Genomic DNA, 27,738 nt, shown 5'->3' on the forward strand with positions numbered 1-27,738 from the left:
CACGGTGGTCACGGTGGATAGTGGCAGCATTTACAAAGTAGCTGATTATACCAAGTAGATCACATTAGGTCAAACCTTGCTCGCCCCAGTAGAATATATATAGACAAGTTAAGAAAGGGCTGTAAGCCTGCTCATAATTATGGAAGCCCGAAAAGTCTTCCAAAAACTTATAAGAAGCTAAGTACACAGGATTCAATAACACTTCCAGAATTATCTCATATGATGTCGCCTAAATTATGGTGTTGGCGACCCTGTAACCTGAAAAGTGATTCGTGAAGCAGGGTTGTATGTTTTATGATTCTTCCATTCAGGCGTAAGGTGAAGGAAGTCAAATTTTCGTTTTATATCTGATTGACCACTTCGTTCATGGAACTTGGTTAAATGGAAACGTAACGTTTTCTTAAAGCAAATAATAACCACTGCCTGCCTAATAATACTCAATCTTTGGCATGTTACGATGGTAATTACGAATTTACTTCAATATAGAGGTTAAGTCTGTCCTGAACATAATAGTAGGCACGAGTTATTATTTCATACATGTGTATGTAGACATATGTAGTTGCAGAGAAGACTATAAGATATACTATTAATGATTTTAAGGAAATTGTTTGTGAAGATGCGAACCAGATGGGGCTAAAATTATGCACACTGATTTGTTTTGTGTTTTCATTATTTGAACTGTTGGTTGTGTTACTAGGGGGTTTTCATGTTTATTTAATTACTTGTTTGGTTTATTTATTTATTTATTTATTCACTTCACATCCATGGATCATTATACATGACACAGGAAAAGTCAAAACACACTATAATCCAATACAACGATACAATAAGACAATACAATGATACAATAATAGAATAATAAGAAGAACAATATAATTTTATACTAATATAATAATTAAATGATGAGCACTATATTTATCAGTCACAACACATCAAATTTGAGAATAGATTAACAACATGTTTCGGCTATTTAGCCTATTTAACCTATTTGGCAGGGGAAACCGAAGTACTCGGAGGAAACCTGCCCCAGCGCCAGTTTGTTATCACAAATCCCACTTGTTCAAATCACAGTGGTGGGAAGCCAGCCACTAATCACTTAAGCTCTGGCGCGGCCTATAAATTGATGTTGGAGAGTATGGTCATCTGTCATTATCCGGGTAGTTCCAGCCAACACCTCCTGCAATCCTGTTCTCTGCAAGAGTAAAAAAACAAAACAGCATAAGGTATTCCCACATATATGTTATTGTAAAGATGTAAGTCATTTATTCATTAAGTATATGATAACTAGTAATTATGATTTGATTTATCCCCAACCACGAAAAAGTCTTCTACCCTATAAAAACAATGATCCAGCAAGAATGTTTTCAGAGTCTTTTTGAATTTGTGTAGTACTGGTATCTCTTTAATATATTGTGGTAACTGATTAAACATCCGACATCCTATATTACTAAAGTTGTTTTTGCATAAACTCGTATTACATGGTACTGTATATAGGTTATCCTTTCTCCTTGTATTGTATGAGTGTATTTCGGAATTGATTGAGTAAGCACTTAAATTTGCCTTTATGTAAACCAACACTTCATATATATATAGGCATGGTCAGTAACTATTAGCTGCTTTTTCTTACAGCCATATTTTTTATAAGCAGTGTTTGGTTTTTAGGTGTTTCATTCCATAAGAAATATTGATTCCACTTGATACATGCATTATTAAAGAAGATACAGTAAGTTGTCGAAATTCCAAAAAGTCACTCCCTTAGTGGAGTGAAAGAATTCATTCATTCATTCATTTACATTCCATTGATCCTTACATGGCTGGAAGACGAGCGGATATAGAAATAGCCAAAGACAACAGGACAAATCCCATCAATTATGTAAATAAAAATTAATTATACTTAATCCATAACAGTTACACATATTATCCAAGATAAATCACAATTAGTAAATCATTAAAACAGTTATAAAGTAAAAGAATGCAACAAGTCACAGGGTTAATAAATAAAAACAAATATTTTGATGTCAGAATCACTAAGTGTAATTGTTTCTGTGCTTTTGTTCCAGTCTGGTAACCAGTTTATGTGCTGTTAGAATGGCATTTAAACTCTGATTCATCATGATAAGCATCAAGAAAGAATACTAGAAGAGGGAAGTATTATTTGCCCATCATTAAGCCATAGATCTGAAGGAGGCAGTGACAATGAAACAGTTATGTTGACAAGGGCTGTAATTAATATCTTCCAAAGCAAAGATATAATTAAGAAGATTATATTGAGCATAGTTATTATATTTATTTGTTGTTGTATGTTGCATCCTGGTCGTTTCGCATCATCACATTATCATTACATCAAATACTCTGATATTTCAAATGAGTTGGAACCAACACCACATGCCTTAGCATTGGTGAAAGAAACTGATAAGCCTCTGTGTTCACTCATTCCTAATGAATTAGAAACCTCATTACAGTACCCTAATGAATCTATACGAGAATATGATATTAGATATTTAGCAGATAGGCTTAACATTGAAAAAGGTGGAGCATGGAAACCACCAGAATGTATATCTCAACATGAGGTCGCCATTGTCGTGCCCTATCGAAACCGTACCATGCAGTTACAGATATTCTTGTCTTATATGCATCCATTTCTCCAGAAACAGATGTTAAATTACCGAATTTTTATCATTGAACAGTGGACTAAAGGTGCTTTCAATCGTGCCAAACTATTAAATATAGGTTATGCTGAAGCTTTGAAAATATTTCCATATCACTGTTTCATATTTCATGATGTAGATTTAATTCCCCAGAAACTGAGCAATATGTACGCCTGTACCCATCAGCCGCGCCACATGTCTTCCAGTTTAAATACATTTCGTTATAACTTGCCATACAAAGAGTTGTTTGGAGGGGCAGTTGCCATACTTCAGAAGCAATTTGAACTAGTTAATGGTTTCTCAAACATATTTTACGGCTGGGGAGGAGAGGATGATGATTTTCAAAGCCGCATAATAAACAGAGGCATGTCATTGTGTCGTTTTTCACCAGAAGTTGCAAGGTATACAATGTTAGCTCATTCAAAAGAACTGCCAAGTGAAAATCGGTTTCTGAATCTCAGATCAGGAAGAGATAGGTTTGAAACTGATGGAGTGAACACACTCAAGTACACGATCATTAAAATGGTTTATTACCCATTATATACCTGGATATTAGTTGATTTATAAACACAGCTCTGCCACTTGAGATCACTTTTCTGTCAATTTATATATTACTTTTATGACTGAAGCAAGTAATTGAACCACTGTAAAGGATTGCATCAGTGTTCACTCAATATAAAATCTTGTAGGTATACCAACTTGTGAAAGTAATTTATTATTATTATTATTTAAGAATTAAATTTGTTGTGTGTCTATAATTCTCTAAATTTACTGTAAAATACTCAAAAAATACCTGTTACAGACCTGTACTAATTCTGGGCACCAGTTGCTATGGCACCTAACATTTTCGTGGTTGCACCTATATGTTCTTCCTCTTATATTTCTCATAAGGAAAATTATTTTTATCCCTCTTATAGATGTTGTATTTTTATTCCCACCCCTACTTTCTTGTGCCTGTTTATTTGTTTCTCCTGTTGTCATTCCTCTCCCTCTTCCCTTTCCATCGCATAACATTTCCCCCACTGCTTTCTCTGATCATATTGTCACGTGTTTAGTGATTGTAGACAGGGTTTGGAGTGTAATCAGATTTATTGGACTCCTAAACTTGTAACTACGATTAATTACAGTGCTACCACTGATTCACACACTCTACAATACACTACAGCACACACCAAGTCTTCTCAGTCTGCTGTGTCTTCACCAGTTGCCGTCTGGTAACAGCCTCCAATGCTGTAGATTCCTCAGCTTCTGTGTTCCACAGCCTTGGTCCTTGCTGGCTGGCACATATTTCACAGCCATGTCTGACATCTGTTGGTGACCCCTTCCTGTTATTGGCTAGTGCTGACTGCATGCAGATTCTCTGTGTTCAAACTCACTCAACTCACTTGCTTGAAACCAAGTCCAAGTCACATTGTGACTGACAGTCGGTTGGTCAGTCAGTCAGTCAGTAAGTGTTGGTGTCGAGCCCCAGATATTTATTACCTTTAACAGTTACGGTCTTGTTTTCGTGGGGCGCCCTCTCTGACGAGATGACGGGTCTGCCTTTTGAATGTGCTGCTGGCCCTTGCCAGTGCAGTCTTTCTAGGGACTCAAGACCATATTTTACTGTCTCAGATTTGAGACTTCCCTTTTCGTCGCCTCTTACGACTCGCAGGGTCACGGTGGAGGTATTCGACCCCGCCTCCACATGGGCTGTCTGCTTGAAACCTTGAATTAGATCTCATTAGATAGCCTTGGGGCAGACCCCACAGAAAACACTGACTACCACAGGTCCTATATTGTTGCATGTATAACTGTTGCTGTGGTCACATGATGGCTACTGATCATTGCATAGCATTGAAAGCTTGCCATCATGTGTTTTCCATGCCTTAACGTAGTAGTTGATGTCTCTTCTAACTCCACAGCCCTGTTATAATATTTTTGTTTTTTACCTTTGCCTCCTTTTTCATGTGTTCTTTCCCCATCTATTTTATTTGTACATTCTATCATCGGTTTTTCTCCCCATATGCTAACAATAGCTGAAGATGTTTTCCCATGTCATAGCAATGGTGCATTGATATGCACATATTTCTAATGTCCTTTTGCTAATGAAAATGTGAAAATTTCTCACCTGAGATATTTTGTTCTGTATTCTTGCTCCTAGTTTATGGAGGTGAAACCTAAATTTTTATAAGTCTGATTTGTTCTTTGCCTCATTTTTATTCTCATCACAGTGTATATTTAGATACCAGCATTCTGCTTAATCACTTGATCCACAGTGACTGCTATCTTCATTTTCATCACAACAAAGTAAAGAAGAGATTCTCAGAATACCTGCAATTATGTGTTTAAACTACCATCTCACATGTCCTAGAGAAGTTGCCATAGCAGCAGTCAAAGCACACAAAGAAAAGCCTGTAGATTCAAACCTATGCCACTGGGTGGAGTGCACATGTATAGATATTCTCTGGCAGCTTTATTAAAATTGATAAGTACACAGGATTGGCTACTCTCAGGTTGCAAGTGGAAAGGTATTTTTGATTTGTATTTTATTATTGCAAGCTATAACGAAACACATGGGTGGACGTGGTAGCATAGTTAGTTGAGGCACTATGCTACAAGCCGGAAGGTCATAGGATTGAATCCCAGTGAGGTCATTGAATTTTTTCAATTTACCTAATCCTTCCATCTGCACTATGGCCCTGGGGTAGACTCAGCCTCTAACAGAAATAAGTACCAGGAATAATCTTGGAATATTCTTGGGGGTAAAGGGTGGCCGGTGCATAGAGCTGACAACCTTACTGCCATTTATAAGCCAACTGTCAAGAAAATGTGGGAACCTCAACACACAACCCTATGGGCCTCCAAGGCCTGTTACAGGGATACCTTTACTTTTATAACAAAACATACAGACTTCCATAATGGACTCACCACAATGTAAATACAGTCTTAATAATCCCTTTATGACGAATGTGTTCTGGAACATGATAGAAAATCAGGAGCCAACTTGCAGAAAAAGATTTGAGTCTCTCTGTTGGAAGTTTTTTCAGCATATCTCAGAAAATGGGGGCAGGAGGGTCCTCTGCATGTTTGTATATATCTACCAAAGTATATGGTGTCATATTCCAGAAGACTAAATCTTAATATTCAGCTTATGTAAACCCTCAGATCTTATGTCTGTCTAGAAATCTAGATTTTTCTTTCACTGGCCCACTATTCTGGATGGCACAAAAGAACTATATAGGGTTGAGGGTGAAAAAGCTACCTTCATATTAATGGCTGAGAGTCATATTGGGTACGCTTCTTGTCTTTCTTATGGTTTTATGGAACAGTTGAACAGAAATCCATCCTTTGTCTTTGGGACCATGCCATGAGGGTCTCCTAACTACAGGGTTTGTGGGGCCCTTCAGTACACCACTGAATATACATGTTCAAAATGCGGTGTATATACAGTAATGGATTATGAAAGAGCTGTGCCTTGTGTGTGCTGTGTAATGTTACATTATTAACTTATCTCTTGGTTACTTAAGGCAGTCTTGAGCATTTTAAAGTTAATTTAATACAGAATCAAATTTTCTCTTTAGTTATTCATGTATAGTCAACTCTCGATTATCCGGGATAATGGTGGGGATGGAAATCACGATTAATCGAAAATGTGGTTAAGACAAATTTTATTAAAAGTAGTACTGTAATACTGTACCTTCATAATACTATAGGCCTGCCTGTATTTAAATATATTCAACCTCATTTTTATGTCATCTCATGGCCTATTTAATACTTTTTTTACATTACACTGAAGTATGAATTAGTTATTTCAATCACAGTCTTCAACAACATCCAACACTTTTTACCAATATTAACACTTAAAAAATTTAATATTGTCGTTTACTTTTTCACGGAATTTTCCTTTTTCTGTTGAATACTTAACACAACACGCTTCCTTTTACACCCTGACATTTTGCTAACGCACTTGAAGATCGATACAAAAATACTAACTGGGGTGATGTATCTGTCCTTGAAACTTTCCACAAATCCTTGCATTCTTTCACCCCTACCCTAGAACATTGTGTTAGCATAACTGGACCAAAGAATGCAGAGCTCGGTTCACACTAGTGTGAAAATAGTGTTACAATTCGTGTTACAACAAAAGTGAATGAATATTAAACAACATATAAGCCTCAATAAAGCCTCAGTAGCCCCGGTTAAGCCACAAACCGGTTAATCTGCCCCCGGATAATCGAGAGTTGACTGTATTACCAAATTAAATAGCATGGATATTGTTTGAGCTTTAAATTATTTGTAATTTCACATAAATAGCTGGAAAAGCATTATTCACTTTCCCACAGTGAATGATTATTCCTGAAAAAGCAGAGAATTGATAAACTTTGTTTTTTCTGTATTTGGCAGAGCCATAAAATTAGAGTGCAGTGTGAATCATTCTCTAAAACATGAAGTGCAGGTCATCCCATTTCCAGGCTTAGTACTGCACTATATTGTAATACTGGCAGTTTCTCTGACATGTTGTGAGTAGTCTAAGCACATTCTTTTCAGGAGTCTACTTTAATCATTTTGACTACACACTAATCCTCTTTAATAGTCAGACATTACTAAAGTAAACATTTTTGGAACAACTTCACTATGAAGGACACTGTATTTGAGCTATTTTATCATGCAGTCACAAGGCATCTGCTACCAGACGTGTTGCAGAATTTTTTAAATTTATGTTTACTAGATTTAACACAAAGATATATGTTGAATAAATGTGGAAGGATGTATAAATAAGAGAAAATGTTGTGGTTTTAACTTTACTGGTACAAATACAGACAGCATAGGTAGATATAATGCAAGTAAAAGCAGTATTAAGTGACTGGATGCCCTATAGTAATCATATTCTGCATTTCTGAAATTCTTGTCTTTTCAATTTACATTTAATCACAGACCTATACTGTGTAAGTGGAAAAGGTTACTAGTGTAAAGAAAGTTAAAATCCCTTCCGTCGTGATAGGTCCACACACTCGGACCCTTTAGAACAGAACTAAATATTCTCAGTCCTGTGTTATTTTAAATATCTAAATTATATCACACATATCAGTTTATTAAACTCTGATTCATATTAGCTAATACATAATTTTAATAAAGAAATGTTTTCTTGAAATTGAACACTTCTCATATGCATCTTAATAAACCACTAATTGCAGATATAAATTTCAACTGATCTTTCCCCTGTATGGCTTTAAGCATCTCTGCTTACCCATTCCCTCATAGTAATCTCTCTCTTCTTTTTCCTAGCATCATTTCCATTTTATATATAAAAATTGAAAGTCTTTCAGCTCTTCTTGGTGTTTTCCCATACCTTCTTGTTCTGGTTCATCTCATAGGTCTCTTTCATTACAATTGGGTGCCCTCCTTGGTACCCTTATTTTATCCCTTCATTTTACACGGCAAAGTCATTGTTTCTGTTCTCTTTTAAAAGGCCTTTAAATCAACTTCTTTAACAATTTAAATTCTAATTCTGTTCCCCTCATTAATTCTAAAAAAAATTCATATTTGTTTCTTTGATTTTGTCCTTGTTTCTCTTTGTAAGGGTCCACGCTTAGTGTTAGTTTAAAATATAAAGATCATTGTTTTGTGTTATTTTAGGATCTCTTAGTTCCATGAGATTCTTTCTATAATTTGGTATTTAGAACTGTTGTATATTATTATTGATTTTTTTATTTTACCTTCCAAATTTATTTCACTTCCCATGTAAATAAATTTGTCCATTTGTTAAACCACTGTGTTGTTAACTTTTATTCTGATGTGTTTCCTTGAAATCCTGACAGCCACAGTCTTGTCACTATCCATGTTCAGTCCACAGTCCTTTATTATAAGAGTTCATTGATTTTGTTCCTTCTTATCTTTCCCTTCTATTAACAAATCACATAAAAATATTAATGTTTTCTTGTCTGGCCCTTTGCTTCCTCATCTGATTTTATTAGCAGTAACACCTATCATGCATTAAATAAGCCAGGCAGGAGGGCCTCCCTCATCTCACTCTACCATTTATTGTTTAATCATCCTGATTGTCTTAATTGCTTTAACACAGTTCATTCAATCACTGTATGTTAGCTTCACTTTGTATGTACAAAGATATTATGGTACTTCTGATCTTCTTAAGCATAACCAAATCTTTTCTCTCTTTATATTGTATGCTTTTTTTCAAAATATATAAATGTAATTGCCATGTCCTTGCCATATTCCCAGTGCTACTCACTTCTCTCATTGAGCAGGTCACATTTGCCATGGATCTCAGTGAAATGCAGACCGCTCCTCACTAATTGTTGCTTGTGTAACTTCCAGTATTTTAGTCACTATAGGATTCTGACGATGGTGTATAACACATAGAGATATTGGGTTTTCAGACTTTATCCATCGTCCACCGATTGAGGCTAGTTCTTTCTAAGGGACCCAACAGAATAGGTGTTTTCCCTCACCTGAGGATGGAAACAGATCCAGTTTCCAAAACGTCATGTTTTTCTTAGTTATCTTAAAACCAGGATGATGGATAAAGTCCGAAAACCCAGTATCTCTATTTCCAGTATTTTGTTATGTAAAATTCGTTCATATAATTTCCATCAATGTCTGAAAAGTGTTATCACTGTCACATATTCATGACTAGACACAGTTTGGATTGGTAAATGGGTTTATTGGGCTCTTGCAACATTCAACTACAGGTATTTATAGCGCTGTCAATAATTCACACATTCTACAATTCACTATCACACACTGAGTCATGTCTTCACCAGTCATTGCTTGGTAATGACTCCCAGCACTGTAGATCCTCGCCTTCCATGGCCACAGCTCCAGGCCATTGCTTCCTAGCCACATGTGGCCTCCAGTGGCTACTGTTGGCTAGCATTCGCTTCTGCCTCATCTGTGGAGAGCTAACCACTACCTATTCTACTGTCGGTTTTGGTTCTCTGCACAGACCCAATAAAGAGCACCACTTCCCACAATTCCTCTGTTGTTGCACCCATAACTGTTGCTATGCTGGCATGTTGTTTACTGTGCTGTAACGCGGTAACAGGAGTCTTTTCTGATTAAACTATTTGGACTTTTGGCACACATGCCACATTATTCTGTAATTATGGTAGAGTTTCTTGCCTTATTTATTAGTATGGGTACCAACAGGAATCTTTTCCAAGGTAGAGCAGCAAGTTTTATGAAAAGAGACAGCTAGAAAATTTGCTTACAAACTTATTTTTAAGCCATTTCAGATTATTTGTTACTGATAAAAGTAAAAAAAGGATAAAAGAATATTGTAATTGTTGGTAATTGGTAATTGTAAATATTTTGGATATTTACTTTATTTATTTTTCTAATTTTGATTCTTTCCCATAAATCCAGGGTGTGCACAGATGTGTCTTAGTAGATCCTTGGAGTAAGCGTTATTTACTTTTCTGCCATATTATCTTTCATTGGCTTATATTTTTTTTTTTTATCATTGTAAATAACTTTTTGTGGTCATTTAAGTCAGCAGGTTTATACCAAGACTCTTATTGAAGCCATTTTATTATCTTCATGATTTCTCTTACAATTTTTTTTTTCATAATTTTTATTCTTGAACCACATTTGCCGCATTTCATTCCTCTTTGTGATTGCAGTTTGAATTCTTTTGTTCCATTAATGTGTCTGCTTGCATCTTCTCTTAGGACTTCATTTGCAGTTGATTTTATTAATTCAAGTGTTCCTTTTTTATAATATTCATAAACTTTTCTTTAATATGATTATCCTCTATCCTTTAATTGTAGTTTTGTTTTATTTTTACTTATTCTAAAATATGCTACTAGTAGTCATTTGTTCACTTCCAAGCTTACACTTGGTATCACTTTATTGTTATTTCATTCTGCCTTTAATGATTTTGTTACATCTATGTATGGCCTAAGATTGACTCATATACTCATCTCAACTGTACCTAATGACTCTGTGGCCCTCTTCTGAAACCATGAGTATCTTATTATGTCTCATTTCTAATACACAAGTGTAGTAAATTTTCTCCTTTAGTATTTCTCCTCCATCACTGTTCCCATGATATTTTCATATACTTGTCTATCCTGCCCCATCATTCATGCATTTTCTCTTGTAGTGACTGTGCAATTCTATTACAAGATCTTGCTTTTTTCCTATATTACTGGAACTTACCTGAGGTGCTTATGCTAGGATGGTTCAAGGCTGATCTGTTACAAAAGGAATATGCATGTCAGAATCTCCAAATGCTCACTATTTTTCAAGATATTGCACCTTTACACTATAACATTTCTTTCATAATCCTGGCAAGTTGCTGATGCCAGCTTCATAATAGGTTTTGTCATGACTTTATAGCTATTTCAGGACACTGCATTTGAGTTCGTCAGTTTGAAATTTCTGTCCTCCTAGGCCTTTATTGGTCAAACGAATGAAAATCACTGGGGGTTAATTTAGGGCTGTAAGGTGGGTGGTTCATGATTTTCCAGCCCATTGTTGCCAGGGTCACCTTCATCAAATTTGTCATATGTGGACAAGCATTGTCATGCAATAGGGTGATATTCTTTGACACCTTGTAGAGTCTTTCTTGAACATTAAGTGTTCATGGATAATTGTTCCGATGCTTATGCCACTGCCGGGTGCAATATCATGTGCTGAAATTCAGCTCTTTGCTGCAATAAATGTTCACATTGCATACAAGTGTTTGCTAGGCATAAGCTTGTGGTAGCTCCAAGACTTCTTTACAGCCTTCAGAAAACTTACTGCATGAACAGACACTTGCACATAATCGTATTGTGTGTTTAACTTGTGAAGAATTTTTGCTAGTTTCAGTTCCTCTTTCACTAGGAATTTGGTGATATTCTGCAGTAGGAACAGCAAGGTCTGATGCACAGAAGCAGGGTGCATGGCCGCCTGCAAGGCATTGAGCACATTCTTGCCACCGGCTGTCCATAAAAGAGTTCTATTTTTCTAGTGCTGACATCTTCAAGAAGAAAAAAAAAATAAAGTCCAGACTAACCTTGAACCACCCTCATACTTGAAGAAAGCAGTCTTCTGGGATTTGGCACCATGTATATGTGGTGTTAGCCGACGTTTCGGAGGAACGTATCGCCTCCATCTTCAGGGCAGAAGGAAAAATATAAGAAATCCACAAGCAAAGAGACCGTGAGAACCGGTAAAAGCAGACCAGTTACCCTGAAGATGGAAGCGATACGTTCCTCCGAAACGTCGGCTAACACCACATATACACAGTGCCAAATCCCAGAAGACTGCTTTCTTCATAGTTACCGCCGTGAAAGCCTCAAATCTTACACCCTCATACTTGTTTCTGATTAACTCTATTTCTTGTCCTTTTATGGAGGTTCTTATATCTGTTATTGTTCCATGGCTATTTCAGTCTTGTGTCATCCTGCTCATGTATGCTAGGCTAAAGGCTGTTGCGACTCCAGTCATTCTTCCCTGGCCATATTCATAATTTGTATAGAGATTTTGCAGTCACAGGGCTATATTTAGGTGACAGCAGTAGGGATTCATAAGATAAAAAAGTGTTTAAAATTAAATTTAAAAAGTGTTTTTCCAATCAGTTTCAAACTCAATCGACTTTAATCACATTTGGTGTAGTAAATGTACGCTGAAAATTATTGGGCAAAATTTATTTTGGTCATAAATTACTTGTATGTAAATAGATATACAGCCTAGAATATACAGTATATCAAATTAAGATCTATGGCTTACGAAGTTAAATTAGTTCTCAGTGGGGCACATATTTGCATCACTTGATCTTGTCATGTCCTTGAAAACTGTCACCAAGATTTTTCCAGCAGTATCACTTAACTTTTTCATGTAAAACTGTAATTGAAATATATCTGGTTTACATTAGTTGCTTCAAAAATGAATTGGTTAAATAATTTTTGTATATCTAACACCATTTAACACCATGTAGTGCCTTTTTAGCATATCCCCCAAACCCACTTGCATATAGAATAGCATGTTTTTCACATTTATCATTTTTAAACTGTTTTAGGAAACCCACATCTTTTTAAAACTTTCATAGAAATTGGTAGGATATTGAACATGTTTTTATTTCGTACAGAATCAGTTTGTAATGATTAATGAAAGAGCTTTCCCATCAAAATTAAATTTCCTTAATTTATGCTGTGACAGTCATAAGTGCCATTCATTAGAAGATTAGATATGTTTGTATGTTAATTGTACAATTACTCTGTACAGTCTTCTTTGATTGTTAATTTATTGTCATATTTAAAAGTTATGTATAAGTTACTCTATGTAATTCTGTGACAAGGGTATGCTAGTCAGTGTTTAATATAATTTGTGCTATCATTTCACAGTAGCACTCACACTTGTTCGAAACTTAATTTCATTTTGTAACGGTTAAGTACTGTTCTCTGGGATGTGACACTTTGTAGTCAAGTAGAAGTTCACTGGCGTTTCATAGGAATGTTCTGCTTGATTCCTGAATTTATTCTTCTATGACGAGAATGTCGGCAAACTTCTACCACAGTAAATGGCATCACATTCCAGGTAAAAATAATCTCACAGCTCAAGTATATTTCCTGTAATAAGATTGAAAGGTATATTCTGATAAACTTCATATCTGCTGTGTAAGATTTGAGGTTTTCATGGCGGTGACTATGAAGAAAGCAGTCTTCTGGGATGTGGCCACACAGTGCCACATCCCAGAAGACTACTTTCTTCATATCTGCTGTTGGTAAATATATTATAAATAACAAATACACTATTATATAATTTGATTTGTAAAAAGCCTGTCACTGGATCAACAACTGCCCTTCAAGAGCAGGTACAAGCCACTTTTCGGAAGGTATTGACACAGTGACAGTTTTTGTCATACAGCACCAAGAACTTGTTAGAAAACTAATCTAATTAACCATGCTCCCCCTTCATATTTTCAGTATTAAAAACAGTTTGAACAAAGGGGGACATTAATGAAGTTAAACCAATATTGATATACTTCTCTTGAAAGGTTTATATACTCAATTTATATATGTAGAAGGTTTCTGAGAAGTCACTGAATGTCAGAAGCACTAATGGAGAAGTAATGGTACTATGATAAAATCTTCTGCAGTATATTTTACATAACTTTCATGCTATATGTCATTTCTTACGTGATGTAGTAATCCCAATATTATTTGGGTGGCACTGTATTCCAGTTGACAGTGAATTGTGCCAAATTAATTTGCAGTATAAAATTATTTCTTTTTTTTCCCTTATCATGACTTCAGTAAGGATATTGTTACAGCCTGCAAAATCAATTTATAGCTTATGTCATCTCAGCCCTTCCATAAAACTTAAAATTATTAAACCCAAGGATCTGTTATTCACATTCACAAATTGAATCTCACTTTCTTTCTGTGAAGTCATTCTCCTAACATCATTTCCATTTTTATAGGTCACTGATCAAAGAATTTCCTAAATATGTAATCATGTACCCAAAAACTGATAGTGTAACCATGGCATCAATATACAGATTATTGCCCTATGTATGTATATATGTATAGGCAAGTAGTATTATTGTTAACAATACTATGCAAAGAATACACAGATGATGTGAACTATTAATGGGGACTTCTACTATTTAATTATTCTTATCATGAAATGCTCAACAATAAATTGGTAGAGAAGTTTTAACGAGATTATTACATACTGCAAGAACACTCTTCAGAAACTTGAATGATAATAAAGATATTCATTGTTTCTCATGTGTTTACAATTGTTTTGATATTACCTGCATTTATACAATAAAAATCTATAAAATATGTTGACACATTGACATATGAAACAGAATAATTATTCTGTTTCATATGTCAATGTGGCAAGTGTTAGTTAGGTAATTCCCTACCTTTTATAGAACTCTGAGGGTAACTACCATGTTAGCAAACATGCCATTACACCCTGTTCTGAGCCAGATAATTCCAGTCCACATCCTGATAGTGTTTCTCTAAGATCCATCTTTAAGATCATCAGATCTGTGCCTAGGTCTACCAAGTGGTTTCTTTCCTTTAGGTTTTCAAATTAACATTTTGTATTGCAAGTTCCCATGTGTGCTACATGCTCAACCCACTTCATCCTTCTTGATTAGATTTTCTCCAGCCCTTTGTTACTTTCTCACTGTTAGCTTCTAATATTCTCCTCTGTGTCTTGTTCTCAAACATCCTTTACCCTTCGAAGCCTGAAAATTACATAATAAGATTCAGTTCCTACCCCACAGAAAATACTATCTGGGCATTATAAATACAGCCTAGTTATTGCAGTTTATTATAATAACTGTTATTTGTTCTGAGAATTATATTTGAGATTTTAGTTTCCCACCAAACAAAACAGCAGGTAAAATTACTGTTTTTCATATTTTGGTTTCTACTGTTAGCACAGATACTCTCATACTCCATACATATACTATATAATTCCACAAATTGTTATGGGTCTACAACACTTGAAGATGGTCATGAAACTGGCATTTTAAACTGTTTACATCCTGCCCAGTCATGGTTTTTGTATAGTGCATAATTTTATGTTTCAGTATATGCATAAGCCTACTATTTGAGCTGTAGAAGTCACTGTATTTAAATTTTGGAGGCAGTTCGAATAATATTCTCTTGGTCAAAAATAACAGTAAAATTATCTTTGAAATATAATCCTTGGACACTGTATTAGAATAGTACTTTGACAATATAATAATTTCTTGCTGCAGGGACCAGTGGAGGGCTCTTGTGAACAAGGTAACGAACCTTCAGGTTTCATAAAATATTGGGAAGCTCTTGAATTGCTGCACAACTGGCAACTTCTCAAGATGGGCTCAGCTCCATGAAGTTAGTTAGTTATGTGATGAAAGGCTGAGGAATGTAACCTGCTTATTTCTTGAGTTTCTCATGTTAAAAATTGATCCATGCAATGCTCTTTCACACAACGTCATGGCTTACATGAATGTAACCTCAACATTAAACTGGGATTAATTGTACAGCATGTACTGTATGAATATTCCCTCATCTTACTTACTTACTCGAGCTGAGCCCTTCTTGAGCCGCCAATTCTGCAGCTACTCAAGAACTTCCCAGCATTTTATGGAACACAAAGGTTCATTACCATGTTCACAAGAGCCCTCCTGAGCCAGATCTATCCAATCCATACCATCCCATCCCTCTAAGATCCATTTTAATATTGTCCACCCTCCTACGCCTTGGTCTTCCCAGTGGTGTCTTTCCGTCTGGCTTGCCCACCAATATCCTATACGCATTCCTCATCTAAGGAGAATATTCCAGTATCCAAGACAGCTATGTCCAAATCAGCACCTCAGAGCATAAGCATGCTGTTCACATATACTGTGCTTTCAGCATTGTTTCTAGAAGTTGAAGGCTGCTTCCAATCCATGAAGCATTTCCACCAGAAAGACGTAGTTCAAAACCAATTGAAGCAGCTAATAGGAAAGAGAACCCTACAACTCATAAATTATCAACTTTTATTTTTTCATGTAAAATTGTTCCTGTGGTGCAAATGATCCAACTATAAGGGAAAAAATGCATTATGAAGGTTACCCAGTTATCAGAGTTGAACTGTCCCAACTCATAGTGTCTGATCAGTTTCATTTCCAGTCATTAAATTCTTCTATGCATTGCTATGCTTTTGCCAAAATGATCTTGAAAATGACTTGCAGAGGACCTTTATCAGAATCTATTTCAAGATTTTCTCCCAACAGTATCCATATAAGGAAACTGGAGCCTTCACATGGAAATTGAACTTAAACTAAATACATTTAGAAGCAAAAGAGTTGTTTAATTAAACATGAGTTTCTAACCACCAGAAATAGTCAAAATGTAACAGCTGTAAAGTTATACAGTGGAAGTCTTAAATGGAGGTAATAGGACACCGACACTGGCTTGGGATCAGTGTAACTAAACATTCAAAGAGGGAAAACTTAAAATTGAGGAACATTAACTCGGGGTTCCACTGTATATTGTAAGATTTCAAAAATGTCAATAGTATTGTGTTAATGTTTCTTTTCCCTGTAAATCCAAACCTCAACATGAAAATATTTGACAGTCATATAGTTTGATGCTGAAAATGTATATCCTCATTCCACAGACCCTTATGATTTCAGATAATATGACTTAAAATTAACAATTCCCTTCTCAACTTTTACATTTAGGTCATGTGACAGAATTTTCATTAATGTTTATGAAACTCTCCAAACAGTTGTTTCCCCAAAATACTGTCTATATCTATATTATTACTTTTATCTTACATGCAATTTGCACTATAATGACATAATTAAGAAGCCCTAAGTTTTTTCTTCATTTGGTACAGACAATGTGAAGCCCATAATTCAAATAGCCATCCAAGTAAAAATGTACTTACCAACAATTAAACTATATCCAACATGGTGATCCACATAATCCTGAAGAAACAGTTCATAGGCTCTGTGAACACCCTTGGGTCACACATCAGTAACAAATACAAGAAGAGTAGTTGCTTAGCATTTTGTATGGAAAAATAAACATTTCAGTGCATAAAAGAATCGATTGTATGCAAACTCTTCACTGAACCTCAAAACTGGACTTCAACAGCTGCAGAATCATCCCCTGAAAATGGAAATATATGGGAAAAATTATCACAGGAAGAACTGACAGCCAAGTTTTGTTTAGTGACCCACATACACATGAATTATGTATGCATAAATGCATACAAGTTAAAAAAATATTTCACAAAGTGCAACTTTCATGTCTGTTGATATTTTAGTTTACAATGTCAAAGATGGATATTTCAGCTCTGTGGAAATGTTACATTAATTGTAAATGTTAATGTACAATCTGGGGTTAATAACTGTAATGAGTAGTATAATGACCTTTGGATATGACCCTATGATACATTTTGTGTAAATGATGATTATCCATTATTTACATATACATTAATTAGAATCTTGTATTAGATACTTGGTGACTTTATGTCAGTAATTCAGGATCTGAATTGCTAAGGTCATTACCAAACAGAAACATCATATGAACATGGATCCAGTCCTCAGTGGGTAAAGGGCTATGGATATTTTCATTTGTAGTTTTCGTGCACATGCCCAAGCAGGCATGCACATGGACAAATGGAAAACTGCTCACTTGTAGGACTCTAGCTATTACAGATATCAGGTTATGTATGTGTGTTGTATCAGACTGTTACTTCGTTATTGGATGAAACAGTCAACATGCCGATACAATCTGTGAATGAATAATACATGGACATGCAATTTATAAACAATTTTTGAAACAGCAATTTAAATGCTTCAGTTAAAGATCATTGTCGATGTCAAAAGTGAAGAATCTAAGATCAGTACGTGTTTAGTACTATTCACTGACAGATGTGTGAAAGTGCTTAATTTCTGAGTGTGTGTGTGCTGAACATCCAGAGTGACAGACTGTGGAACACAAAGAAAACATAATTCAGATGGTACAGTGTAGGCCACATGTTTGCATTTGAAGAATTTTCACCCTCCTCTGTATCCTACCTAAGAGAGTCTAGCAAACATTACACAATGACATGCTGTATATCATGTTGAGCAAATTCAACATATCAAACCTGTGAACTTAGATGGGCACTTGGAATTCTACCATGAGTCTGATATACACCCCTACTTTCTTCGCTACATTTCATTCACTGACAAGCCACAGTTTACCCATGATGGAATCAATAGTAGAATCTCCCCCTGTGGGCTTATGAAATTTCACAAGAAAAAGCAGTAATCAATTTCCATCATAGGTTTTCTCTAAATGTGTGGTAAGGTATTGGTGAACACCTCAGTCAACCTTCCAAAAAAAACAAATTAACTGCTAACACACTCAGAGAATGTTTTCTGCAGCCACAATTACATATGTACTTCTAGCATGAAGGGGCAGCCACACACTTCTGTAGACAAATGTTGCATCATCTGAATGTGCAGTTCCAGAAACGATGGATTGGATGTGGTGGTCTATGGAACTGGCCACCATGGTTACTAGACTTGACTCTACTGGGCTTCCATATATGGAGTTACATGAAAAATACAGTGTATAAATGCAAGTATACAGACTAAAGGAATGACGTAACTGTATTTTTGATACTGCAAGATGTGTGCATGAGTCTAGTGCTCCACGTAAGATTACATGTCCCGTAGTCAAATGAGTCAGGATGTGCATTCAAACTGAAGCTGGATACTTTGAACATTTATTGAACTAAATTGTACATCAGTCCTCTTTAATGAAGCTTAATTATATCTGTTCAGACCACCTTGAATTTCAAATGTCTATAGCTCAGTTAACTGCTGAGAATCAAACCCATATTCATATGACATTTCTTTCCAGGAATAACCTCAAGAATAAGATCCTGAAGTATTCATATAAAGTCATTGACATCCTATGGAAATTGAGCCAGACAGATTTTAAATTTAAATCAAATAACATGTGGCTGCTACAATATTAATCAGCTGCACAGTCATCTCAAACATCCGGACCACTTACAAGACACACTGTGAAGCAGAATCTTACCAACGTTTATAAGAATTCAACTTTAAGGAATATTTCTGCAATCTAAATACAGAAATAAGAATTCCCTCCAAGATGCAGCTTAAGCTCAGACGGCCATTAACACCAGACTGTACTTGGGCATTTGATTTGGATAATGGATGGTAGACAACAGATATCACAGCATAATCCAAACCATTATCAATGGGCTTGTTAACAGATCCATAGCTACTGAATCACGGTATTTTATGGGATTTTAAAATTTGAAGACAATGCACTGCATATTTGGAAACATAATCATTCACAAGATGATAAATTTGACACAAATTATATCATTTCATCTATTTTAAATGATTACAATTCCCAGAAATTCCGCCTAACAGCTTCAATAGCTAGTGAAATCAGACAGTAATACTTATACTTTTGCCAAGGCTTGGTTTGGAAATGATACACAAGTACAGAAATTAAAACATTTCCTCAAAAGTTTTATGAGAACACATTTATATTATTTCCATGATCACAACACATATGCTACTAACAAACTGGGTAACAAGCAGTGTAGAATACAAGAACTAAGAACCAAGATCTGTTTTGGTATGACATTAAAATACAGAAAAATGACAAGGTTTTTGTACAGGTTGACTGCATGATCAGACATATGACACCTGAAAGGAACATGTGTAATTCGAGCCACCTCCAGACACAACGTTAAACACTACTTATCTACTGCAGCATTCTTTTTATGCTAGTTGGCTACTGAGCAAAAGTGTTTAACCTCACACTGCATAATTTCACCTGAAATACCACATTGATTGCATGTACAGCTCCTAGTTCCACAGCATGTACAGGGCATTTCACTTCAGGTTTGTAACAAATCATAACAATACACATTCTTTGCCAGACTTCATTACCTGACAAAAATCTTAGCATGGTCAATTTTTTACTTCATCCTATGTGAAATACCTTGTATTTGGCAGTGCTAAAGATACACCTCTCACCATGTGCAGTTTGTCTTGATATGGATATGAGTTGCAACAAGTCATGGATACCCTGGGAACTAGCAGAGCTCTCTCCAACACAAAGAAGTGAAATGGACGGTTCCCACTGTACATCGCTATTACAGTTTATAAGGCAAACTGTCAATATGTTAGGTATTGTATGAGCAATAATCTCAATATGAGATTCCTTCAAAATAAGAGTACCATATCTACTCAATGCCATAGCAAGAACACAAAAGGTGAAATAAAAATTATTACAATTTAAATATTTTCCACTTCCAACTAATGTATATATATACACACATGATACTTCAAATCTGTACTGGGAAAATTCTTCTGATGAGCACTTTAACGTTATTCAGTTTCTTTTCAAGATTTCCATTTTTTAACACATTTCTTGCTGTAACAGGAAATCAAATATTTGTCTGATCTAACCAAACTTATAAACACGAGTAGACACAGTACTGGCACACCAGATATATCAGGGTATTCTTGTAATGTTGCAGAACCAAAACATTTTATGGCAGGGTCCTGCACAAGCATAACCAATGTGGCAATATATAGGTAGTTTCAACAAGCTGCAGCTATCCCTATCTCTGAACCTACTGATCCCAGTGCAGCACCAAATTTTGAAAAATAGCATAAAATCGTTTAACTAGCTGCAAAGGATCCAGCATGATCTTATGAACTCTCATAGTGAACATGAATAAATACACACACGCACAGAAATTAAACATTAATGTATGTGTGTCCTGGACACATGGTATTTTTAAACCTTAAGGAATCTCCTTAATTTACATCTACTCACACATAAATTTCATCACCAACCAGAAAATTAAAACTGGAGACAAAATTAAATGGATGGTGGATGTGTATTCTTAGCAATTAAGTAGTACAACAATGTAGGCCACATCTAGCTCTTCTGCAATATAAAACCAAAATAATAATGTTCATATATACAAAATGAGCTATAGTTCCCTTAATATGATGTAGCAATATAAACACAATGCTTGACAACCAGATCTAAAAACACTTTACATTATTCTGATGGCAGCTCTGTGCAGAAACCTGTCATTTCAAGCACTCAGGGAATCTCTTCAGATACGGAAGGATTTGATTTACTTTCAACTATTGACAATAAACAACAAGTCATTAAAGAACTGGCCAGCTTAGATCAACGTAAAATATAAACATTAAAATAGATTAAACAACTTGACTACCTAACAATGTAATACTGTGACAAGTATTAGCTGATAGACTGTACATGTTGAATTTATGGTATTTATATAGAGCAGGAGCATACAAATAATTAGCCATGTAAAAAAATCTCTGACTTCATCCAGCATATTAGCCATAGTGTAAAATGACTTCTTGACCAAATATAACTGTAAAATAATCTTAGATAAAAAGTATTTTTAAATGTATACCGTATAAAACATTCAACATAATTGGGCACATATACATAGAGTTTCGTCACTTCAGTATATGGAAGTTCTGTTAAACCCACTTCCAGCACACAACACTGCACACAACTTTCCAGGGGTGTAAAACACACCATAACGGTAGAACAAAGCAAGTCTTCAGCCTCAGTTACCCTGTGCGACTTTTTTATTTTGTTCTAGAAGGTAAATTCACCATCAGAGGAAGAAAACAGAATCACTATCAACAGGACTGTATCAAACCATAAGTACACTACCACATTAATTTAGACATATTAGAATCTCATAAAGTGAAATATATAAATTTTAGAATACAGCAAACACTGGGATACAAGCACATCTCACTGTACACTGTTCAACTTGCAATCTCTTCTTCCACATAGCAAATTAACTTTCAAATTTATGTGGCAGAATATCACAAAATATGACAAACATGCAATACAAGTTCAAAGTCACTTTTGAAAGCTGTGCTTTGATTCTTAAAAAATATGGTACATTTTTCCATTGCACTTTCGGCAGATGTTGCAATATGCAGAGTTTCTTATGGACTGACAACAATATTTAACACATTAGTACCCCAGATTTATTTCCAGTGCTTAAATTCTGTAGTATATCATAAATTTTGATACCACCCTAACTGGTCAGAGAATTCCCAAATCTGGTAGTGAAATATGAAGATGTTATCTCTTGTGGATCTAAATTTCTGAATACTGCAACAAACTTCAAACTGGTTCCACAGCTTCATGGGAAAATTTTAACACGTCCATTCACAATTTTACATGTGCTCAGACACAGAATACTAAACTTTATATTGTATTTAAATTCGTGTCTTCCTTTCTACTCACACAAATATATGCACACTTATGGTAATAGAAATTGAGTGAAGTGGAAGCAAGCCCCTCTTTTAGTTTATATAAATGTATCAGAAATGAGCCAAATCTGTGATATACTTTAATAATAAAGTATCAGCAGAACGTTAAACATAACTAACTCTTCACACCAATTTGATTCATTCTGCTTAAACTGATGTTTTGTAGATACAACTCTATTCTATTACATACAATATTTCACAAGTAGTTCCATAGAATTATAGAAGTGGCCTATTTTTTCCCCTACAGAATATATCACTTGAAGATTCAAACCACTCTGGCCAGCAAAAACTCATATTTCATAGTTAATTAAAAACACACATTCCCGAAGTGAAATGAATAAACAAATAATACAGTTCAGTCACAAACCAATTCAACCCCATCAGTTTTTATCATCATCAAATTTTACTTCACATATTGCACTGGTTAGAATATACTCTGATTACAGCTTTTACCAAAGTAATTATGAATTTTATCAACAGTTATCCTTGAAAACTGAGAATTTTGTGAACACGGCATGTTTCGAGCACTATCACTTTTTGGATATTGAAGATAGCTTTTGTCATCATTGTTATTGTTATTATTATTATTGCTACTGATCTTGTTAAATGTATCTCTGCCTCCAGGAAAACTAATATGATGACTTAACTACGTTCTTTAAAACTCCCATACTTTGCACAATCAGTTTTAAAGACCGTGGTATCTTTCTTGACAATAAACTATACTTCCATCAGCATGCTGATTATTTTCTCATGCCACAAAGTGAATGACTGCTTTTTCTTTTCTTCTCTGAACAACTGTTCTTACTTTAAAGCACCCTCGTTAATTTAAAATTTTAATACACTTCTTCTGTTTGGAACCCTCTTGCTGTTCTGTAACATATGTTACAACAGAACCACTATACATCATAATGCATATATAGTTATCTTCATATTGTTTTGTCTTACATGTGTGTACATTTTCTGTTTGCTGATGCTGACTGTAACTGGTTTCTGTAACTGCTGAGTTAGCATGTTAAAAATAATTACTGTTGGTGCTGTTGTTCTTGTCACAGTAATTTTGAGTATGGGAAACCTATATTCTATCATGTTAAATTAAGTTTACACATCAGGAGGCGATTGAGCGTTTCTGTATGAGCAAGTCACGGAAGCCTCTCATACACTCTGAGGGATTGCAGGAAGCCTTCTGAGTACTGCAGTATAATAAAANCCTACCCCCCACATAAACTTGTTTCCTCAAACCAGCCCTTACACACTCCTACCTAGCTCTCTGTTCCCCTTGGCTGGTCCATGAAGTCAAGCAAGAGAGTAGGGAGCCAATGGGGTCTGGGCAACATACCTTCCTCTTACCCTCTGGTCCTTATATAATTGTTATTCTCACTGACAGCTCATTCTGCCTAGCCACCTGCTCTTGCTGATTTTCAACCCTGAAGATGGAGGTGATACATTCCTCCAAAACATGGGTTCATATACAGACTACACAGCACTATATCCCAGAAGATATAAATTTTCACCTTTTCTAAGAAAAACAAAAACCTGTTATTATGAATGAAGGATACTAGCACCTTTATTCCTATTAATAAACATGAGTTTGTGTATGCATATACGAAAATGCATATAGTGCTCATGCTAATGATTATGGAAGTAACTCAGCAGAACATATAAGATGTAAAAAGATGGACATTGGAACACAAATTACAATATTTACTTTATGTATGTATGTAAGGGGTGGGTCATAAAAACCTGCCCCTGCACTGCAACCTTCAATGATCTGTTGTGCTTCCCCTTGGATTAGGCCTTCTTTAATCCTACACTTTTAATAAAATGTGGGACCCTGCTCATGGGGGCATCATAAAAGTCACTTGGTTCCATGAAAGACTGACCCAAGTCATAAAACCTTAAATAAGCTATGGCCTCACAATCACACAGGATGTGTGTTACTTAATGTAAATTTAAAATGTAAACTTGTTGCCTGACAAGATCCTGATAAATATCTAATGCATTATATGCTAGTGACGCTACATTTAAAACACGAACTTCATATCATATAAGGAATGGAGAATGTATGGTAAATAACACTAGAAAATATGAAACTTTATCATGGCCTTGTTACTTTCAAGTACTGGTAGGTAGTTAAAGACATCTTTTTGTTAATAAAAACATACAGAGCTGTTGAAAGAAAACACATCCAGTTTATTCAAGTATGTTTGGTGTCACCATGCACTTCACTTCAAAATTTTACTCTTGGGACTGAACTAAAAGAATTAAACAGAAATAAAAGGATATTGCCAACTGCTCATAACACCTAAAACCCCTAACACATTTGTGCATATTATCAATAAATTATATGTGGTATGATTATTAAATAACAAGAAAACATGCAAGTTGTTACATGAATGAGGTGTATGGACAAGACACTCTTTCAAAAGAATACATGTTTCTGAATGGCATAAAATGTTGGAAGAAAGGGAAAAGATGGAAGATGAACTTGGTCATCCAATATTAGTTGTAACTGATAAGAATGTGGAAAACATCAGAACTGTTGCATAAAATAACTGTCTGAGCATCCAAATGGTAGCAAAATAATAAATATGGATAAAAACGGTAAGATGAATTTTAAGTTATTGCTAGTGGGGGGGGACTAAGTTCCTTGTACTGCGGCCACTTCTGGCCTATTGTACAGTAAGTCAAATTATAACTAAAAATGTGAAACATGCTGAACAATTCTAAAAATAACAGAAATTGAAAAGAAAAGAAATGTGTGTTGACATTCTAGAAAAAATCAAAGATAATTCAAATTTTGAGCAATGTGTAATCTGCCATGAAACTTGGATGGTTCAATACAATCCAGAAAAGAAAAGGCCATCAACTTAAATCTCCAAGAAAGCAAGAATGTCAGAATCCAAAATCAAGACGTGTCATTCTAGTCAATGTTACAGCTGCATACAACCCACCAGTCAACAGTGAAGCAGAAGTACTATAATGAGTTTCTGTTGAGACTGCAAGAAAGAATTTAAAAAAAAGAGACTGGACTTGTGGGCAGGAGATAAATTGTAAGGTACTTATGTACCAGCCTGTGTTTGATAGCCACACGGCATAACTTGAACAGTGACTAGATAATTAATACTCATAAAACTGCCAATTTCAGAAAATTTCAGACAGTATCCTTTAATATCATGTGCTGCCGAATACTTGTTTCACTTTTTGCTTAAAGAAAACCTTTTTCTTTTAATTTCATCACCCCAAAAAATTCTTGGTGAAAAAACAAATTTTGAGGCTCTCTTTATGCAGTTTTTTCCAGCCTCTTGTTAATTCCTCGCTTATATATTCAAGTATTTTTCTCAGCACTGTTCTCAGACACCCTCAATCTACATTGCTCTCTTAATGTCAGAGACTAAGTTCCAAAGCCATATAATACAAGTAAAATTATGGCTGTATATAGTTTAATCAAGTTGCATTCAGAGAGCAGACTGTGTCATGAGGGCTCAAAGCCAGAGCAGTAGACTGAGAAGACACAGCCATTGCTAGGCAGCGGCTTCGTAAATACACTCCCATGGCAATGGATAGGCACGCAAAAATGGAAGAACTGTCAGAAGTGGTGTTTCATGTGCAGTCTACGCCAAGTACATAACAAAGGCCAATGGGACAATGAATCAAAATGGCTGCTAGAGTTCATAGGTCCCTAAACACTTGACAATTGACTATGCAGAATACCAACAAATAAAACTGTAAACATAGATGACATGTACTGCTGACTATGATAACAGATGACAGACCACTCCTTTCATCAGAAAGGGTGCCCTACATCGACAAAACCACATCTGATGTAACAAAACCTGGCCTTGGGCCCCAGAAGGGGTTTGACACCAAGACTGATTGGCCGACTGTCAGTCATAATGTGACTTTGCCTTGAAGTTAGCGAGTAACGAGACAGTCGCTAAACAGTGAGGGTGAGCACAGAATATCCATTGTTAGAAGCTGCTACCTAGCAATGACAGTGAAAACTAGAAGAGACTGTGACCTAGTGTGTGCTATACTGATATGTAAACTGTGTACATTAGTGATAGTTTTATAGTCCTTTGTAGTTACGAGTTATAAGTGTTCAATAAATCCAACTGCCAATCCAAACCCCCTGTCTAGTCACTAACACAACAATTAGTGTCAAAAGTGTGACCAATCTTCAGGGGCATGCCCAACTTGGTTCTCCTTAAGGGAGGCTACGTGAGGAACCCCACAAAGATGATCAAGTCTCATCCTACTCTTTAAATGCCTACTTTGGCATCACTCAAAGCAGAGCAAGACTACAGACTCACAAAGTTTTTGTGAGAACATAAAGGTAAATTTTGTGCTTCAAAACCACATGAAAATGCCGAGAGGAAAGAGATCTTAGTGGAACTCACCCTGGGACATGAGGTTGACCATATTCCTCCTTGCCTACAAGGCATCCACCCATGAAACTACAGGCTTCACCCCAACTGACCTAGTTTCGGGAGAGAAATCTGCATGCCCTGCAACCCACTAATATGGGACCCCCCCCCAACAATCCCATCATTGACCATTTGGCATATCTTGTGTATTGGCTATACAACATCCACAATTACATCCATCAACATCTGAAGCTGGTTGGTGACCAAATGAAAACCCACTACGACCGCCTGGCCAAATGTGTGAGCTTCCAACAGGGCAACCAAGTGTGGCTGTATCACCCAACCCGCACCAAAGGAAAGTCACCCAAGCTTTAACCTTCACGGGAGGGCCCCTACAGGGTAGCCATCTGAATCAAAGGTGTGGTGTACTGGATTCAGTGACACGCTAAAATGAGGGGGATGGTAGTACACCTGGGCTGGCTTGCACCTTACCAGGGAACCACTCAAAACAAGCATCCCTAAGGAGGGAGCAGTGGAAGAACAGCAGGATGAGGCCCAACGCATGAGGAAGGCTGGATGCCGTTAAAACTGGAAGAAGTGTAGATCCCAGCACAATGCTAAGTCCCATTCGCAAGGGTGATCACAGATGTCATAGGCACTTCCCCTCAGGAAGGAAATGGTAATATGCTTGTAGGCTACTTGGAATGAGCAGCCTCAGGGAGTGAGCAATGTGACATGTGGACTAAAAGCCAGAATAGTGGAGCGAGAAGAGACAACCATTGCTATGCAATAGCTCCATAAACACGCTCCTGCGATGATGGAAACACACGCAACAATGGAAGAACTGTTGGAAGCGGTGTTTTCTGTGTGGTCCGTGCTGAGGCTATATAATGAGGGCCAAATGTAAAGTGCCTACATG

The 27,738-nt window shown here is 36.0% G+C and overlaps 2 protein-coding genes across 2 annotated transcripts in view; one reads left to right on the forward strand and one right to left on the reverse strand.

Moving 5' to 3' along the window:
- The first annotated feature begins 79 nt into the window (after positions 1-79).
- On the forward strand, positions 80-4,106 carry LOC111871131 (beta-1,4-N-acetylgalactosaminyltransferase bre-4). The gene is made up of 2 exons (XM_023863982.2): positions 80-460; positions 2,061-4,106. Exon 2 carries the CDS (start codon positions 2,208-2,210, stop codon positions 3,213-3,215), a length of 1,008 nt encoding a protein of 335 aa, XP_023719750.1. The 5' UTR covers positions 80-460; positions 2,061-2,207; the 3' UTR covers positions 3,216-4,106.
- Positions 4,107-13,037: 8,931 nt separating this feature from the next.
- Positions 13,038-27,738, reverse strand: part of LOC111871104 — a 49,806-nt gene continuing 35,105 nt past the window's right edge. Inside the window, exons 8-9 of the transcript XR_004513737.1 lie at positions 17,019-17,242; positions 13,038-14,838 (exon numbers count right to left, since the gene is read on the reverse strand). The gene's annotated coding sequence lies outside the window, so the exon portion shown is untranslated. The remainder of the gene's footprint in view (positions 14,839-17,018; positions 17,243-27,738) is intronic.

This window comes from Cryptotermes secundus, unplaced genomic scaffold (genome assembly GCF_002891405.2).
Source record: "Cryptotermes secundus unplaced genomic scaffold, Csec_1.0 scaffold250, whole genome shotgun sequence".
Classification (NCBI taxonomy): Eukaryota; Metazoa; Arthropoda; class Insecta; order Blattodea; family Kalotermitidae; genus Cryptotermes; species Cryptotermes secundus.